Source organism: Phyllostomus discolor, chromosome 10 (assembly GCF_004126475.2).
Source record: "Phyllostomus discolor isolate MPI-MPIP mPhyDis1 chromosome 10, mPhyDis1.pri.v3, whole genome shotgun sequence".
In the NCBI taxonomy this organism is placed as follows: Eukaryota; Metazoa; Chordata; class Mammalia; order Chiroptera; family Phyllostomidae; genus Phyllostomus; species Phyllostomus discolor.
In genome coordinates, this window is record NC_040912.2 from 95436784 (window position 1) to 95455761 (window position 18978).

Sequence of the window (18978 nt, forward strand, 5' to 3'; positions counted from 1 at the left end):
TAAATCCAATCTGTAAGCTAAATTTCTCAAACAGACATAAGTATGTACTGATAACCTTAAATCAAAGGTAAGAGTTTACAGTAACTCAGAAAACACACATTTAGGCTGTTTATATCTACGAAGCATGATTTCTATTGTTCTTCAATTAGAATTTGCTTGGTTGGCCTATATAATAACAATGTTTAAAGTAATAACAATGTTTAAGTAACAGCAGTGAGGTAAAAACATTTACTTGTTTACTTTCGTCATTTGTGCACGCCCTGCTGAGGACCTGGACAGCAGTCCTGACCTGTGCCCTGACTGGGAATCACCCTGGGGACCCTGTGGTTCACAGGCCAGCACTAGTCCACTGAGCCACACCAGCCAGGGCTCCACTCCTTTACTTTCAAAAGAAATCTAATGTCTATAATATTTTTAACAGTGCTATTGAGATATAATTCAAATACTATACAATTCACTCACTTAAAGTATGCAGTTCAATGGTTTTTAGTATATTCACAACATCTGCGATATTATTCAAAGTTAAATGTTGCAAACAATGTAGAAATCATAAAAACTTACCAAAAAAAAATAGGACCATCACGAGGCCTAACAAGAACGCTAAATTACTAGTTGGTTTTTCACAGTAGGTTCTTCACAAGATTGATATCTAGATTCTGTAAATTTCATGTAGCGTGTTAATTTAATATATATGTTACACATATTCTCAGTTCATATATCTAGTCCTAGCTTTATGTTCTCCCATGTGGAAATGCAAAGTGAGGCCAACAGTCAAATGAAACAGAAGTAGGTATTACCCAAACCCACGCACACAACTGATGAATGCAGGTACCCTAAATTCAAATCGTTTTTTAGTTTAAACTAAAAATCAGGTACTCGCTGCTGTATGTTGAGCAACTTTGGGCTACGCTCTTCCGACTGAATGCAGCTTCCAGGCCACATGGCCCAAGCAACATCACACTCACAGCCAGTCCGTCTCTGAACCCCAGCAGCAGCGTGCGTGTGAACAAGAAATCCAAAGAGCGCCCACCCTGCCCTGACCGGGGTGGCTCGGCCGGTTGGGCGCTGTCCCACACAGCAAAGTCTCACGGGTTGAGTGCCAATCAGGGCACATGCCTGAGTTGTGGGATCAGTCCCCGGTCAGGGTGCATGTGAGAGGCACCCCGACATCTCTCACATCCATGTGTGTCTCCCTCTCTCTCCATCCCTTCCCCTTTCTCTAAAAATAAAATAAAATCTTAAAAACAAATGAACAAAGAGCATCCATAACCCCTTCCCAGTCAGCTAACCTTTTCACAAAGCACATAATCTCGCTAGGATCTAAGTGCTAAAGTTGCAACCATGGTTTAAAATAGCTGAGCTGTGCTTCCTGATTTAGCTACACCAACTATGTTGTTACAAGTCCTCACACAATTTCCATAAAGTCTAAGTCAATGATTAACACCAAGAATAAAAGCAAACATTTGCCCTGTGTTACATGAGGCCACAGTGTATTCTTTTCTTGTGTTCATTTGGTTCTTAGAGTATACATTAAATTTTGGCTACAGTTAAATTCTCCTGAACTTCCCAGAACCAGGATAAGAAGACAGCTCTCCCCAAAGAAACACTTGGACACGATAGTACCAACAGCATTAAATCTCAATTATCAAAGTATCAGAGTAACAAAAGACCAACTGTCAAAACAGCTGAGTAACATTAATATTGTATAGGACAGGTTTGGCACTCTACTTATCTGGAGCCACAGCAGTAGCATTTACTGGCAGAAGAAAAACCAGACCCAAACTGACAGACTTCACCCTACCAGGTTCTAACTTTTCAAATAAATGAAAATAGCAATAGAAAACTGTTCTTATGTATCTCTACAAAAACTCAAGAATACTCTTTACCCATAGTCTTAAGTTTACAGGGCCCACCCAGTTAAACACTAGTCCAACAAAAAAGTCAGTCCTCAGTCCATCAGCCCAAACCTGCCAGGCCTTTTCCATTTGTGAAGAGAAAAAAAAAAAGAGTGACGAATGAATAACAACACAGCTTACATTAAAGCTGCAGGACCAAAGTCTTACAGAATCATCACATGTTAAGTGAGAGGTATTTCTCATATTCTAGTAGTGTTAACTCAAAACCATATATACTTTTCTCAAAGTATTAATAATATTCTTTAATATCTCATTTTTCATATCCACTGTACATTTTTACTTGACTAAGTAAAAATTAAAAAAACTGTAAGTGAACATATCCAAAAGTGGGGTGGGAAGTGGGTACCTGAGTTCATCTTTTCCTCTGCTTCCAGCCCTGCTCTGACTCATGGCTGTTAAACACACGATGTGAATGTGTACAAACAGGAGGTCTGTAAGGAAGGAGCCCGGCCACCGTTACTGTGACGAGAACAGTTTGCATGGCATGGGTGTGACCTGGCAGCCAAGGAGAGTGGACTGGAATGTGCATGTGTGAACAGTGACAACTTCACTGTAGTAGTCAGTGGGGACAGTAGATGCTGTTGTGTGAGCATGTGTACTGTGTGGCTATCATGTTCAAAATGAACAAGTAGAGCAACAAATCCGCATCAAATTTTCCATTAAACTTGGCCCTGGCTGGCGTAGCTCAGTGGATTGGGTGCGGGCTGCAAACCAGGCATCGAAGGTTCCATTCCCAGTCAGGGCACATGCCTAGGTTGCAGGCCACAGCCCCCAGCAACCATACATTGATGTCTCTCTCTCCCCCTCTCTCTCTCCCTCACGTGCTCTCACTCTCTCTCTTTCTCCTTCCCTTCCCTCTCTAAAAATAAATAAATAAAATCTTTTAAAATAAAAAAAATTTTCCATTAAACTTGAACATTCCTCCGCAGAAACTATTTGGATGATTCAGAAGGCTACAGCTGTGGACGACTGGTGATTGGCAGCTTCCTCACGACAAGCCTGCTCATGCATCACGTCTCGTGCCGAGTATTTTGGAAAAACACCAAATCGCCCAGGTGATCAGCCCCACTACAGCCCAGATTTGGCTCCCCAAGACTTCTGGCTTTCCCCAAAACTAAAATCACCTGTGAAGCAGAAGAGATTTCAGACCATCAGTGAGATTTAGGAAAATATGATGGGGCAGCTGATAGCAACTAGAACTATGTGCAGTCCCAAGGTGCCTACTGTGAAGGGGACTGAGGTGCATCATTGTCCTGTGTACGATGTATCTTGTAGCTTCTTTAATAAATGTCTGTTTTTCATATTGCATGGCTGGATACTTTCTGGAAAGACCTCGTACATCTCATTCAAAGAAAAACACCAGCCCAAAGTTCAGAACCCCATGAGCCTGAACAGGTGCTGTAAGAATCAAAACACTAATAGAGGAATCTTAACTTTTCTTATAGATGGCTTCTTCTACTGTTGCTTTGCTCCCTGGCTGAAGTGAAATAGCAGACAGTCTTCTCTATAGTCCACTGGTCTTACCATGACAATAACGCGTGGGTATGATAAATGAACAAAGTATAAAAACTGTGTCAAGTACAATTAAAATGTGTAAAAAGGCATAAAATCATCTCCCTCAAACCCCAGGCTCCTAGTGCTTTTCTTGGATGTGACCACTGTCCAGATGCACATGAAGCCGTCCAGAAGCTCTCTCAGCCATGCAGGCATGTGTAAGTGTGTCTATGTAGGGTATGAGTACAGAGAGAAATTATCAACAAACGGGTGGAAAACTTTGGAGAAAATATAAATTCCTCTCTCCATGGGATGAACATCATGGTCCATCAGTTTAAGTCACAGGGAAGAGAAAGCCAGAAAGAGGCTCTTTGGCCAATCACCCTTTTATTCTGTTCAAAGAAAGAAAAAGCACTTGTCCTGCCTTCCGTGTAGCAGCAGCAACTGCGTCCGGTCATTTAGTGTGCGAAAACCGCGCGCACCCCGCAAGGGCTGTCGCTGGCCCGTCGACAGCCGCCAGCAGCTTCGGAGCCCAGTACCTGTGAGAGCACCATCGGTTCCTGGGAACCTCAGCCCCGACCACGCCGGCAGATTTGGCGATGCATCCACGCTCTGAATTTAGCCACCTCCTGGCATCCTTTAACTTGGGGGGACGCAGACACGAGACGCCACCTGCAAGTCCTCCCGCCTTTCTCACTCGGGGACGCTGGCCTCCCCTTCCCACACCGGCCTCCTTCCAGCTCCTAGAGATTTGATTCCCGACCCTGCGCTCCCCCACCCCACCCCACCCCACCCCACCCACTGTGAGCTGACAGCTTCCACCCCCGAGGCCCAGCCAGCTGGGCTCCTATTTGTCCGTCCGTCGGTCCGTGCGTCCGTCCGTCGTTGCCAGGGAGCCCCGCGAGGGCGTCTCCGCTGGGGGCTGTGGTTTCCCACCTGCCCCGCCCAAGCGCGTCCACGCCCGCGCTCCTCCGCGGGCGCCCGGCCTCTGGCACACCCAGCCCCTGAGAGGGAGCAGCGCTTATCTCGGAAACTGACTTCCTGCAAGCCTGAGCCCGAGACGCGAGCCCGGCCGAGAACGCCGCAGGGAGCGGGAGCTGGAGGCCCTTCGGCCTGAAGAAGTGACGCAGAGAACCGCCCGCGGCAAACACCGAGCGGTCCCTACCCGGCGGCTCCAGTCGGCGCGGCGGCGCCAAAAGTCCCTCCGGTCGCCCCGCGTCCCGCTCACCCTGCACCGAGGTGCGGCCCTCAGCGGTGCCTGCAGAAAACCGAACTTTCCGCGATCTTCACAGCGGCGACTTCGGGGGGCCGGGGCGCGGGGCGCCCCTCGCGGCTCTTCATCAGAACACCCCAGTCTCCCGGGGACCGACAGAAACCCACCTTTCCCGTGCCACCGGCCTCCCGGCCACGACCCCGTCCCCGTCCCCGCCCAGGGCAGCAGCCGAGGGGCTGCGACGTGGCAGGAGCAGGAGGGAGGAGAGGGAAGGCGCCGGGTGCGGGGGCTGCGGAAAGCTAGCGCGACGCGGACGGTGGGGCCCAGGGGGCCGGCGGCCTGCGCGGCAGAGGCGAGGACTCCGGCCCCGGCGAGCCGGGCGCGCGCCGACAGAGAGCCGGACCTGACGCCGCACCCGGCCCCGGGGGGGGGGGGGGGAGTTCGGGGCAGGCTGGCGGCGGTCAGGACACCCCACGAGGGTGCGCGAGCGGGCGGGGGCTGACAACGGCGCAGACACGCGACCTGGACAGGTAGGCAAGGGAGGGGCAGGGCGGGGCGGACACCTGAGCCAGGCGGAGTGGGGTCGGTCGCGGAGCTAGCCGCACCCCCGACCGCACAGGTAGGCGTGGTGGGAGGGCAGGGCGGCGCGCTCAGGGGCCCCGGCAGGTAAGCGGGGCACCCGACTGGGTCCGGGGCGGGGTCCGCGTCCCTCGCTCACGCAGGCCGGGAGGTCGCAGGCGCGCACCCCGGACCTGGGCACAAACGGGGCTCGGAGCGGGCTCGGGGCTCGGGGCGGGGATGGGAGCGGGGCCGGGGCGGGGCCCGCGCCCGCACTTACCCAGGCGGGCAGGTCGCAGGCGCGCACCCCCAAGCGCACCGCGCGCTCCTCGTCCTCCAGCAGCGCCAGGGCGCGGCACAAGCGGGTGGCTTTGAGGCCGCGGCTCCGCCGGCACCACACGAGCAGCCCGAGCGCCAGCAGCACCCAGCTGAAACTCAGGCCCAGGTAGCCGAGCGCGTACACCGGCAGCAGCAGCGCGAAGCTGCGCGCCAGCTGCACCAGCAGCCCCGCCACGTCCACGCTCAGCGCCGCGCCGGCCGGCTCGGCCCGCGCAGCGCCGGCCTCAGGTCCCGGGGCCCCGGCGTCGCTCATCGCCAGCGCCCAGCCGCGCTGCGAGCGCGTCCCGCTCCGCCGAGGCGCCTCAACCCGCGCTGCTGCGCCCCTCTGAGGGGACGGCGCCGCCGCTAGAGCCCGCCCGCGCTTCCGCCCGCGGGCAGCGTACGACGTCAGTGCGCAGGGCGGGGTGGGTACTCGGGCAGCAACCCGGCGCTGTCCTGGCCTCCGGACTCGTCGCTCCTAGAGGTGGGCGGGGCTTGTATGTGACGCCATCGCCGCGGTGGGCGGGGCGCAGGCTGCGGCGGGAGTGGGCGGGGTCGGCGTGGACGTCTTCAAGCTGGGCGGGGTGGGCGCTCCTGGAGCTGCTGGGCGCGGTCCTGGGCTCTGGGCACCCACTCCCACAGGGCGGGCCGGGCTGGCCGGCTCGGTCCTCTGGAGGAGGGGCGGGGAGGGGGGGGCGGACCAGCCCCTGGATGTGGGCGGGGCTTGCGTGTGGCTGCTCCGCGCTGGGTTCCTGGGCGGTGGCCCGCGGGGCGTGAGGCCTGGTGGGGCTGGTGGTGTGGCAGCGGCCAGTTCGGTCCTGGCTGCGGAGCGGTGCTGGCCGTTGGGGCGGCTCTGTCGCGTGCCTGTGGTCATCGGGGCAATGGGGGAATCCGGCCGAAGGCGTGGCTCTGGAGGACTGGTGTGGAACCAGAAGTGCGCGCTGCTGCATATTGCAAACACTTGCCGAGTTTGGGAAGTTGCTGTTTGATATACTTTTAACGTGTGAAAAAACAAAAACCAAACCAAACACGCTCCTGAGTGAGAGATAGTGCAGTGCCAGAAAGCTCTCGTCGTGCCGATGACTCCACAGCGTGAGGATGTGCTTCGTTTTGGAAATCGCAGCTATCTTAGAGATGAAATAAACACAACTGGATGGGTCCCCTTTAGGTGTATGTAAAATGCAGGAATTTCGGCGCAGAGAACGTGTGCGAGGCGACTCAGGGCAGGATGTACTCCTGCGAAAGGGGTTCACGCCCTGGCCAGTCCTGGCCCACTCGATGCTGGGAGGACTCGCTTAGCTCTTGCTTGTGATTTCTGAGAAACACAACATCCCTGATCACTTTATTTTCCAGGAAACTCAATCAGTAATTTCCAGTTAACTTTTTTTCAGTATATTCAACAAATTCCAAGGAAATTTTAATTAAATTTATATCGATAGGCCAGTTTCCCCCGCTCCCGCCTTACTCTTCAAATTTTGTTACTGGTAGCCTTGAATTACCACCTTTAGGAAGGTCAGGGACCATAGAAGAGAAATACAGCATGCTTAATGTTTTTTGAGTTCTTGGTTGACATTTGTTCTTCCCTGCCATATTGCAGTAGCTGCAGGGACAAAGCCTGGCGTCTCCAGGACAAAAGCGATGTTCCACACACCATTTGCTGTGTGAGGTGAAGAGGACTGCCAACTACAGACTAAGCTGCAATCGGCTGTTAGACTGGAGGAATCAGACTTAATTCACCTGGATGTTGGGGACACGTTTGCGTGCATCAGTCACTTTGGGAAACTCTAATAATTCCACTGGGATTTAATTTCCTTGAGTGCAATAATTGTGTTATGTTTACCACCATGTCCTCAGGCTGGCAGTGTGCCTGGCACAACAGGTGCTGAATGAATGCACATACCTCTCTCCTCTCCTCATCTATGAGTCCATATGCAATTGTGTATGCATATGTGTATGTTGCTATGGAGACATAAGTGTGTATCTCAAAACCCTTGTTCTAGGGTTTAGAACACTCAGCTTAGGTGGAGGGCACAAAACTCAAAAAGAAAGTGGTTTTGTCTTTCTTATTCTTTACCAAACTACATTATGTAAGCTGTAATTACAGGGCTTGGGCAAAACTGGGCTTACAGTTTTGAGTAAGTGAAACAGTTTGTTCTTTTATTAGTAGTTATTCATTATTATTTTCCACGTGAACAAATGTAAACCTCCTTTTGCCCACCCCTGTAAAATGGTCTCAACCCTCTTCCTGCAACAGCTTACTGTTCAGATGCCACCCTCACTCATGGCTAACTTATGATCTCACAACAAGTAACTGCTTGTTAACACAGGAAGGAGCATGAGCCTTGCCCTGAAGAGCTGTAGAATCACATCCTACAGATAAAGGCTGTGTGAACACAAGCCACATAAGAAGAAATCCTGCATGTCTGTGATAAAGTATTTGACATGCGGGCTTAGGGACGTCAAAGATGTGGGAGAAGTGTCCATGGTATACACCAATCAGCCTCCCAGCCCCAGCTGCCCTTGCGAGCCCACTTCCCTGTGTTTGATCACGTCAGCAAAGCAGAACCCATCTCTCTGCACTGAGTCTAATAACAGGAGCAACTCAGTACTTTGGTTCTCACTGGTGTTTTATTCCTTATACCCCTCACTCTCCTGTGACCTCATGTCACTTCTTTTCTTCTCTTCAGTGCAGACAATTCTGTAATGAAAGCCTCTGCTTTCTCAGAGGAAAGAAAAGCATCATTGTGTGTGTTCTAGAACAAAGCTGAAGTTGCGGCCTCTGCTCTCATCCTTTCCGGCTTCAGAGAAAAGTGCTCCCTTCTGTTTAGGTTCAATCCCTTCTGCTTTGTTTCAGATCCCTTCCTGCCTAAGTCTGGCCCTTATCAACTGTCCCGGCTACCTCTTCTACCCCTCCCTGTCCCAGCTGCAACCCCAATACCTCTACAGAGGATTCACTGTATAGGTGGGAGGCACTCTGCCTCTCGTTCACATTATTTAACAGTTGTCTGCATACTTCTTTCTCTTTGCAAGTACAGACTATGTTTTTTAGCTGTCTATCTCTAGCACTCTGTAGTTCCCATGACCTCAAATTAACCACTGTCATTCTGTCAACTAAGAAAACAGCTGACCCTGACAGTCATCCGTTGGCATACTGCAGGAATGACCCTTCTCCATTGCCTCAGTAAGTCATCTAAATGAAGATATTACAGGAGAAAATGTAATTGATTGGCTAAGGAGTTATTTATAAAATAATCATTTTAAGAAGTCTAAGGAGAGATTGTTTTGAGCTTCCTCTATAGACATTTATTCGGCAAGTATGTTGGGGGCGGGGCAGTGAGAAAGAAGAAACATTTGCCAAGCCTGTGATTACGGTGCATTCGGGTGACTCTAGATTACTCTGTTTGGTGATGCAAGAGATAGAAGCAGGGAGTGACAATAGACTCATGTGCCTGATGACTGGCTGCCATGCAGGATGGATTGGTAGGGGCTGGAATGAAAAAATATAAACAAGACATAATTATCCTGCCAGGAGTTAGTGATCGCACTTGGGAGGTGAGAGAGAAGGGTCATTCGTGCAGTGTGCCTGCCAATGACTGTCAGGATCAGCTGTTTTCTCAGCTGACAGGATGACGCTGGTTAAGAGAATGACTTGGCATCAGATCATCCACCACCCTGTGTGACCTCAGGCAAGCGAATTAACCTTTCTGGCCCTCAGTCTTCTAATCTGAAAAACTAACATGCCTACCTCCCATGGGATGCTGTGAGAATTAAGTATTACCAAATGGAGTTTTAGTTTGGTGCCTCATTTGGGACAGTCCCTAAATAAATCATAGCCATCACTGATAATACCTTCCCTACCTTCCTTTTATGTTCTTCCTGAGTGCTGATGAGTGAAAATGAAAGGGGTAGGAGTGGTATGTTCAAAACCAGAGTATATTAAATATGAAAGGCTTACTGGACCTATTAATTTCTCTAAGACAAGGAACTGAGTAAATAAATGGCTTTTGTATCTGGAACGCATAGATGGATCCATTAAACCGTAAACTGGTTCATAATAGTATGTAACTCAAAAATACGATGTCTGAAAAATAAATTTTGTATCTGCAGAAAAACCATTTCAAAAGCGCAGACTACGGGTGACATGCTCATTGATGCACTGTAACATGATTAAAGAGTTTACTCTTTTTGTGGGTGTGTGAAAACATTAAGTGTAATCTTTTCTAAGTACATTTGCATACTAATGAAATGCAAAACAGTCTCTGGAAACAGCTGAGTGAGTTACAAGGCGCCTCACTGGAATGGGACAGGCAAGGTCCCATCCTGCACGAGATAAATACACCCGAAATGCAGAACATTTTGTCTTCATAATTCAACTTTTGTTTCTAGTGTTGCGTAAAAAGGCGTCCTTCCAACGACTACTTTTTTTAATGCATTGATTCCTACCATTCTTAGAGGTTGTGTTTTATCAAATGACAACATACGGGAAATGATCTGTAAAGTGCAAAGCCTTATCCAGATGAATAGCTGTTTCCATCACCGACGGTCAATCTACGAGGTCTGGACACGCCACCTTCCCAACGAGTCAGGTTCCGGTGCCATCAGGCTAAAAATGGAGCCGGTTAAGCGGCAGCTGTGCCTCATTTCCCTCTTTTAGCTCCGCTCTTGCCTGCCCCACAGCCGGGTCAGCCCACCTTCGTTTCGCACGTAGAGCTGCACCACTAGGAACCCGACAGGGCGGGAGACTTCAGCGCGGCCAATTTTCTTCCGTGCCGGCTCCTTTTCTGCCCGGGGAGTCCTAGGCCAGCGATCGCTCGGCCCTCCGCTGCTCTTGCCTGCCGTTGCTAGGAGTCGGGGTCGCGCAGACGCCCTGTGGGTGGCCGCGGTCTGCCAGGCCAGCGGTAGCTCGGCTCTCCAATACTCTTGCCTGCCGGTTGCTAGGAGTCGAGGATCCGCAGGCGCTCTGGGGAAGGCCGAGGGGCATGCCGGGCCAGCAGTAGTTCCGCTCTCCTCAGCGCGAGCCTGCCGGTTGCTAGGAGTCCGCGACGCCGGCCCAGCGGGGGATTAACACCGCGGGCCCCTCCTACCCCCGCCTCGCTTGTGGCGCGTAGCGCGGCGCGCCTCCAGGGCCTGCGAACGGCGATGGAGTCCGGGAAGGTGGGTGCACACGGGCTGCGTCCCGGGTGAGGGGTGGAATCTGGGAAGTTTGCGTAACTTGGTTAATTGGTCCAGACCCCCTGTGTCCAGTCCCCTGGCGGCCCTGGCTCCGGAACGGAATCTGGTCCGGGACGCGCGGAGGCCAGAGGTCTCCCGAGTTACCGCGGAGCCCCCGGGACTCATACGGGCAGTTGTCCCTGTGTGCGATGTCAAAGCCCGTGCACCGTTACCGCCTCCTTCTACTCTGCACTTACTGTCCACAAATGCCTTCGATCTCTTTCCGTCCCGGTTCGGATTCTAAGTGATCATATAGCCTAAGTTTCCCGTGATTTGCTGGCAGATGGCGTTTTAAAGCTGAAAACCAAACACTGTACTGTGAGCTCCTGAGCAGTATTCGCTGCAGACCCAAGCAGTGGGACTGGGCGGGGATGTTATTGTCATTTGATCATCGCTTTCAAAAAGAAGCGCGGGTCTGCCTTCACTTCGAGGACATTTTCTGTTTTTTTCGTGTTTCCCACTTTCTACTTTCAACATTCTCTCTTTCTGGAACTCTGGTTCAGCCTCTGCTTAGCTGTTGGACTGGAGGCTGGACTGACGAGTCGCGCTGTTGCGCGCTCTCTCTCAATGTGTATATATTCTGGGAGATTGCTCCAGCTTTATCGTTAGTTTCATCTACTTATATGTTTTATGTTGCTAACTTGAATATTAAGAATTCTTGTTTTCATAGTGCTCCTTTGTGTAGCATATGTTTTAACTTGTGCTTATAACATTTTTAAGATCTTTCCAAGGATATAACTTTTATGATGTCTTAAAAAGATTTCTCTTTATTTTCTTGGGTCATTTTCCTTTTTCGTTTATCTTGATTCTTTCTTGTGTTGTTTTTTTTCCTCAAATGCCTGACTGACCTCTCATGTTTAGGAATGAAGCACCCGATTAATCAGAGTAACTTGTTTGAGTGTCAGGCGCCAACAGGCTGCAGAGTGACATGGGGAAGGGGAGGGCTGCATGCTCTATGCTTAGCCTGAGCTCTGGAGCAACGTGGACATTGATGTTGTGAAGTAGCCAGAGGAACACATTCTGTAATCATTTACATGTAATTTTAGACTAGTGAATAATTTAAAAAAATCTGAATTTCTATTACCTTTTATTCTGGTAGATAGACAGTAATTTCTCATGTAGGAAGGACTAATTGTCATTGGTTAAAATGGCCTAGTGAAAAGCAGCTTCCTAGGGCTTGCAAAATTGGTTATTTTAAACCTAGAAAATGCTAACTTTATACTCTTCTTTTTAGAGAAGAACCAAAGATGATACATGGAAAGCAGATGACCTCAGAAGACACCTTTGGGTAATGTATTTCAAAGATCTGAGCCTGGGTCCAATTGGGTTGGAAAGTTTTTTCTGGCTTTCAGCCCCACACAACTTTGCTTCCATGTGGCTCATTTCAGAGGCATTTTTGTTGTTATTTTGGTCTTTGCTTTTTAATATTTCAGGGGCATTTTTGTCTCAGGGGTCAAGCCATGAGGTTAGTAGCTCTGGGTCTGTGGGGGGAAAGGGTTCCTAGCCCAGCCAGCATCTCACCTGCCCTCCAGTTCCTATTGTGGTTCAGAGCCCAGGCCGTATGTGTGCACCCCTGTGGTGTCTGTGTGGTGTGTGTATGTCTGTGTGTGTATGGGGAGGGAGGCTTGGAGGTTGAAATAGAGACCCCCTGAGAGTTTATAAGAAGGGTCCTTGTTCTTAGAGTGGGACTCAGGTGGGCTGTGTCTCGGGACTGTGACACAGCTTCAGTGTCCGTTCTTTTTCTTTCTGATCCATGTAGTGTTTTAGATTTAAAACAAACTTGACAGCATGTGTGAGTGTGTCTTGTAAGTGATCTCTAATCAGACAAATGCTAAGTGTGACTCCTGCCTCAGGTGTGGAGACTCCCACCCTTTCTGTTTGGGGGGGAATGGTTTCTAAGGCCCTTTACTGAGCATTCAGAAGCCCTCCCTTTCTGTTGTTCTAGGCTGCACAGTCGGGGACTCCCAGGGAGGAGAAGAAGCACAAGGAGAAGAAGTTACATAAGGACTTGGACACAAACGTCCCAGACCTCGAGGATCAGAAGCCCCGGGACCCAGACCGGGAGACCAAGCGCCGAGAGAGGGTGGCGGACAGAGACGGCCACAGCTCCAGAGAGCATCCCCATGGGAACAGAGACAGGGAGAAGCCTCGGGAGAGGAGAAGGGATGCCCAGGATGGGGACAGAGAGAGGCTGAGGGACGAGGCCCGAGAGCAGGACGTGGAGAAGCATCAGAGCCGAGGCAAAGACCGGGAAAGGGAGAGGGACCGAGAGCGTGACCGAGAGCACCATGCACGGTGGGAGGAGCCCAGGCTGGCCACCACGCACCACAACCTGCTGGGCCTGGACACACGCAGGCTGCCCCCCGACCTACACAAGCACAGGACGCGGTCAGGTGCGTGTCCAGGGCTGTGTGGTTCCCGTGCCACGGCCTGTCGTGTGGGGCATGCCCCTCTGAAGCACTTACTCCCCACACCGTCCTGTCCCTTGGTTTGCAGGTGGCTCAGCTTTGCGGGGAGTTGTGCGCCGGCAGAGCTGTGCGTTCCGTACAGTGGTTTCCTTTTCCGCATTTAGAGCTCATCTCAGCGAGTGATGAGAGTAACAATTTTCTCACCTTTTGCTGGAGTTTTACTATTGAAACATATTTCAGATGAATTCTCCCAGTAAATCTCAATCCACATTATAGATAAACAAAAATTATGCTGTTTGACAAAAGAATTCCTCAGAAGTGTCCATTTTATTTTAAGCAATATTTAACTATTTATCTGGATCCCTAGGAATTCTAAGGTAAAGGTGCCTCCCTCCTCCCCCATGGAAGTTTCTTTACTGTTTTTTACTGTACAGATAGTACATGCTGCTAGTGAAAATGCAGCTGGCCAACATAAACATAAAAGGAAGACATAGAAGGATGTGTAGTTGCTCTTAGAGCCACCTGGAAGGCTGAGGGCCTGGCTGTGGACGTGGGCTATCCCCTGTGCCGAGGGCCCTGCACCTGCCCGTGCACCTGCCCATCAGGGGTGAGGCTGTGGGAACATGTGGTGTCTCTCTGCTGGGTGTGGTGCAGTTAGGGGCAGACTCGTGGGTCTGCCAGGTGATGGCATCTAGTCTCATGGTTTAAATACTGTTGTGTGCTCCTGATTTCCCAGTTCCACTCCCCAGCTGGGCCTCATCCTGCATGTCAGGTCTGTGTATCCTGTACCTGATGTCTAATACGGCAAGCATCAAGCGCCCTGAACTGAACTTCTGACAGCCCCACAGCCCTGCTCCTGCAGCATGGCCCACAGGCATCTGCACCGTTGGTCCTCAGGCCAGAGCACGTGGGACTCTCCCCACCCCCAGTCTTTCTCCTGCTCTCTGTGGGAGCCTGGCTGTCTCACCCTCCTCTCCAGCTTCCCCCAAAGGGTGCCTCTGGGTAGCCCTGACCCATTGTTTTGATCTCTTGGACCTCAGGGTCCTAGGCAAGTGGTCAGTGCTCAGCGAATGCTGTTTGAAGGAATGACCTTTGTTTCGGTGATTTCTGGGGGTTTAACGCAGTCCTCATCTTGTAAAATGTTAATTCTCTTCATTTTAAGACTAAGGACTTTGGCCCGTGTGGATTCAAATGTGAATGTCTAGTGGTTCGCTCTTGGATGGGGCTGTGTGTGTCCTCAATGATTGTGTGTGGCTCTGCTGGTCCCTGTGGCCTCTCACCCTGGTGGCCGGTGGGGGTGGGTGGCTGCGATGGCTGCTGGTGGCGTCCTCGGCGCAGGGCCTCCCGCCTCCGCAGCGCCTGCAAGCAGTAGGGTCCCCTGCTCACCCCAAGGTGGCATCAACTCCCTTGCAGCTGAGCACCCGGCAGAGACGTCTGCCCGACAGGCACATGTTTCTGGACTGGCTGTGCTACACCTGAGCACCTGTCAGGGACACGGGGACCCCGGGGTGTGTGCATGTGGCTGGTGCCTCCAAGAATCTGGCAGTTAATTTTACCTTTTCCCAGTCGCCTCAGTAGCAGTTGCCACTGTTGTCTCCTTTACCCCACTTTTAGTTTAGATTCTCCGCCTTTCCATTCCTGAGGCTGTGGAGTGTGTTATCATTGGAGAGCACGTTTTCCTGTGTTAATACATGATTTTGGAATGTAGCCTGTGCTGTAAACACTGCGGCAGGGTGTTAGGAGGCTGTTTCGATGTCTGAAGTTTGGGAATGTGAAAAGTGTGTTTTGTTTTTGTAGTAAGTAAAGTAAGGGCTGAAGAGAAGGAGAGGAGAGAGGAGGAGTCGGAAAGAGATGAGGAGAGAGAAAGAAGATACCGGGAAAGGAAGGTAGGTGGACCGGGCCCAGACACTGCGGGGCAGGTGCCGTGTTGTTACGGGAGGCATGGTGGAAGTTTCCTAGCAGAGACTCGGGCCGAGCAGACATGGGGGGTGAACCCTGCATTCATCTCCTGGGATCACTTCTGGGAGGGAGCACACCCGGTCAGAGTGAACGCAGCCATCCCCCTGCGCCTCCCTCGAAGGCTGCAGTTATCTGGGTCCTCGGGGTGCCAGCCAGTGTCTCAGCAACCATGTCCCGGGCAGCAGCACGACTCGGGAGGACGGTCGGGGGTGGTGTCTGGAGGCCCGCGGCAGGCGTGCCCTCCTGGTCTCGGGTGTCTGACACACACACAGCAATGCTGTGCCTGCCTGTGTGTGCCTGCGCCCTTCCTGGTGGAGTCTTGCATTTAACGGCACTTTAAAGATGAACTCTGCTCACCGTTGTGTCACTACACAATAAAGTCTTTTTTAAAGATTTTATTTATTTATTTTAGAAAGAGGGGAAGGCAGGGAGAAAGAGAGGGGAGAAACATCGATGTGAGACAGAAACATTGATTAGTTGCCTCTTGTACACGCCCTGACCAGGAATTGAACCCACAACCCAGGCACGTGCCCTGACCAGGGATCGATCCAGTGACCTTATGTTTTGTGGGACTAGGACCAATCCACTGAGTCACACTGGTCAGGGTACCTCTGTGTGTTTTGAATTTTACTTGTGGAATCTCTGCATTTCAAGTTTAAAATTATGATGTGATTGAGGTAGAGAGCCCCTTCACACCGATGTTTAGTCACCTATGTTTTGTCCTGGACCCTTAAAATTATTTTTAGGACTTAATCTTTAATCCCCATTGAATTTGCTCTGGCAGCAGGCAAGCAGTAGACTGAACCAGGGAGTTTGGTCAGGGGCTTGTCGACATGTTTTCTTGGGAAGAATATCCCACAGAGATGAGCAAGGTGGGGGCCTGGGGACATCAGGGTCCACGGGAAGAGAGAAGTGCGGGGGATGGAGATGGCGGGGGAGGGCTGTGCAGTCAGAACCCTTGGCCAGGGAACAAGTGACCCAAGAGCACCACCTGGCATGCCTGGAGGTTCAGTTTGGGGTTCCGTGGGGAAGTGTTGATGATGCTCCCTGAACCAAGAGTTTGAGCCCAAACAGGGCAGCCCGACCTGCAGCCCAGTAGCCACCACCTCGAGATGGTGGTCACGTCATCACTGAGTATCCATGGTGGTCTGGGATGCAGGGATGCCTAAGCCAGGGTGCCTGGTCTTAAGAGGGTCCTTGTGTGTGAGGTGCAGATGTGTGAACTTCCACGGAGACAGCCCAAGGGGCACTTGTGGAGAGTGCCACAGGAGGGCCTGAGTGTAGGTGCAGCCTGGGACGCCTAGGTGTTGGGGGAGGGTGACCAGACCGACAAGAACGGGCTGTGAGGCAGGCTGCACTGTGCAGGGAGAGGGCGGTGGGCTGCAGGGTCGTGCTGTCCTGTGGGGGGGGGGGGGGCTGGCAGAGCAGCAGACTTTTCTTCTGGAGTGCATGTGTAGGAAGGTCCCTAGGGTGGGGGGGGCAGTGGGGGCCGGCCCCCCTGTCTTTGTTGTAATGTGCACGGGAGACCGCGTGCGCTCCCTACCTGCTCAGGCACTTCCTGCCGTGCCCCTTTGTAGTTGCAGTACGGGGACAGCAAGGACAACCCCCTCAAGTACTGGCTCTACAAGGAGGAGGAGGGGAGAAGACACCGGAAGCACAGAGAGCCCGACCGAGGGAAGAAGCATCAGGAGAAGAGCAGTACCAGGGAGAGAAGGGAGCGGCACTCAAAAGAGAAAGGCAGCTCGCTCTCCGAAAGGGAAGGGGACGCAGGGCACAAAGAGAGGCGCCGTGAGGAAGGTGGCCACTTTAGTGACGAGAGGCACCACAGCCGTGCGGACAGAAGGGAGAGGTCGTCGAAAGAAGAGCGCAGGAAAAGGGAGCCCAAGGTGCGTGTCTGGGGCTCCTCGCCCCGAGCGGCCCTGGAGCAGGAGGGCGTCTGCGCGCAGTGGGGCCGGGGGCGAGCTGGTGGGCCGGGGTCCCACGTCCCCTCGTCAGACGTGGTCACACCCGTGTGGTGTGGTCAGCAGAGATGCCTGACCCCGGACGTGGGAGCACATATTCTAACACATACTCAGAAATCTATCAGAAAGGTCTGAGATGTAACACTGAAGAGGAAGCTGGTATTTTTTTAAAGTGCAAATTGAGTGAGTAATTTAGAAAATGTTTCAAGCAGAGTTGGCAGTCTGAGTTTGCCGGCAGAACAGAACAGAACACACACAGAAGTATGGACCCCAGAGGGTCCGGTCTTCCTCCCGCATGTGAGAGGGATCACTGTGACTGCTTCGTGCTTTCCTGCGTTCCCGTCAGTGTGTCTTGTTTCCTGTCCGCGCTTTGGCTGCGTGGCTCGTCCAGACTCCACGGGGGGTGCGACTCCATGCTTCCTCCAAGACGACGCAGAGCGTCCCCAGGGTCGGGGCAAGGACCTTGGGGTGCCCTGCTCGTCCACTGGCCTTCCCCTGCAAACACGGGCACGTGTTCGTCCCGGGAAAGTCTTCTGACGGCTCACAAACTCCCTTTTTTAGACATTGTTCATAGTTGTGAGCGGCCACTATTGCGGATGCTGAAGACACAGCTGTGAGCAAAACAGAGGTTTTAATCTCCGTGGTGCTTCTGTTTTTGGAGAAGCCACATAGGTAGATGAACCAGCGAGTAGGTGACGTCACATCAGGAGTGGTTAGCGAGCATCATATAATGAACACTTTTCTTGGCGTTGACTTCCAGGTACCGAAATACACCCTGCAGCTTAGCTGTGAGCTAGCCTGGTGGTTGACAGAGTTGTCCCCGAAGTGACTGTGACGTGTAGGGTGCCTCCTACCGGGCCTGCAGGCGTGGAGCAGGGCTGGGCCCGGCCGCGGCCCGGGGCTGCCTCTCGCTCCCTGCAGGACTCGGCCTGTGTGTCCCCCGGCTGCCTCCTCCAGCCTCCAGTTGGAGGGCGAGGGTGTCAGCAGAGTCTCTGACGGCAGCGACCCGAAGAGACAGTCTCAGCAGAAGCACCAGCGACCTCCCGCCTCTGCTGAATGTGGGGTTCTGCTCCCCTCTGCTCCAGGGGTGGCCCTGTCCCTTGTCTCCATGAGCCTCTGTGTCCAGCCCTGGACGCTCCCCGGCCCACATGTCCTGGAAGCAGGGCCCTGAGCACAGGCGCCAGCTCCCCACGTGCCTGGAGTTGGATGTGGGAGCACTGTGTCAGCGCCAGCCCTCGCTGGACGTGTCCCCTGCCATGCTCCGGGGCCCAGGCGCCCCCCCCGTGCACGGGCTGCACAGCCCGGGGTCCTGCTTCTCCTGACAGCACCTCGGAGTCCATTCCCGGTCCACTCCCATCGCCTTTACAGACCGAGGCCAGACTTACCCCTGTTACATGTACTTTCAGAGAAGGTTTCCATGCAGGAGCAGGGAAGTTACCCGTGACCCCAACCGCGAGACGACCCCGGGAGGCACGCGTGCTTGGGCTCCCGGCCCCTCCAGCCCACAGGCGGCCTCTCTGGGGTGTGGCCTCGGAGCCAGGCCGCTGTTTCCTTGGCCTCTGGGGACAGCTTTCTGTTGCGGGGCACTTCACAGCCAGCCGCTGTCCAGCCCTGTGGGCCTAACCTCGGTTACTTCAAAAGCAACCAAATGCGGAACATGCAGTCACTGATTTCCTGGGATGTTATAAATTATTCTCTGATGAACACAGTGAAAATCTTAACGTATGTCTTTGATCGTTTTCTAGAAATAACTTCCTGGAAGTAAACTTACAGGTCAGAGAAGGCCTCTGGATGCCTCCAGCTCGCGCCAGGGCTTTGGGTGCGTGTTGTGCACGGCCCTCAGACTGGCAGCTCAGCCCCCGCTTGCTCTTCACCGTGCCTGGCGAACCCCAGGCCTGCGCCCCGAGGGGGCGGCGACCTCCCTAGTCTCTGTCCGCAGC

At 52.6% G+C, this 18978-nt stretch overlaps 2 protein-coding genes across 4 annotated transcripts in view; one reads left to right on the forward strand and one right to left on the reverse strand.

Annotated features, from left to right (window-relative positions):
• The window catches only part of ESYT2 (extended synaptotagmin 2), a 51533-nt gene extending 45615 nt beyond the window's left edge, over positions 1-5918 (reverse strand). Inside the window, exon 1 of one of the 3 annotated variants that reach the window (XM_028525540.2) lies at positions 5462-5918. In XM_028525540.2, coding sequence (XP_028381341.1) covers positions 5462-5773 — 312 coding nt within the window. In that variant the 5' untranslated portion in view covers positions 5774-5918. The remainder of the gene's footprint in view (positions 1-5461) is intronic. The other 2 variants (XM_036011090.1, XM_028525539.2) reach the window with 2 other exon arrangements.
• Positions 5919-8839: 2921 nt separating this feature from the next.
• DYNC2I1 (dynein 2 intermediate chain 1) overlaps positions 8840-18978 on the forward strand; it is a 38903-nt gene continuing 28764 nt past the window's right edge. The window contains 5 exon segments of the mRNA XM_028525285.2: positions 8840-10653; positions 11945-11998; positions 12656-13103; positions 14916-15004; positions 16655-16963. Of these exon segments, the coding sequence (XP_028381086.1) occupies positions 10639-10653; positions 11945-11998; positions 12656-13103; positions 14916-15004; positions 16655-16963 (915 nt within the window). The 5' untranslated portion in view covers positions 8840-10638.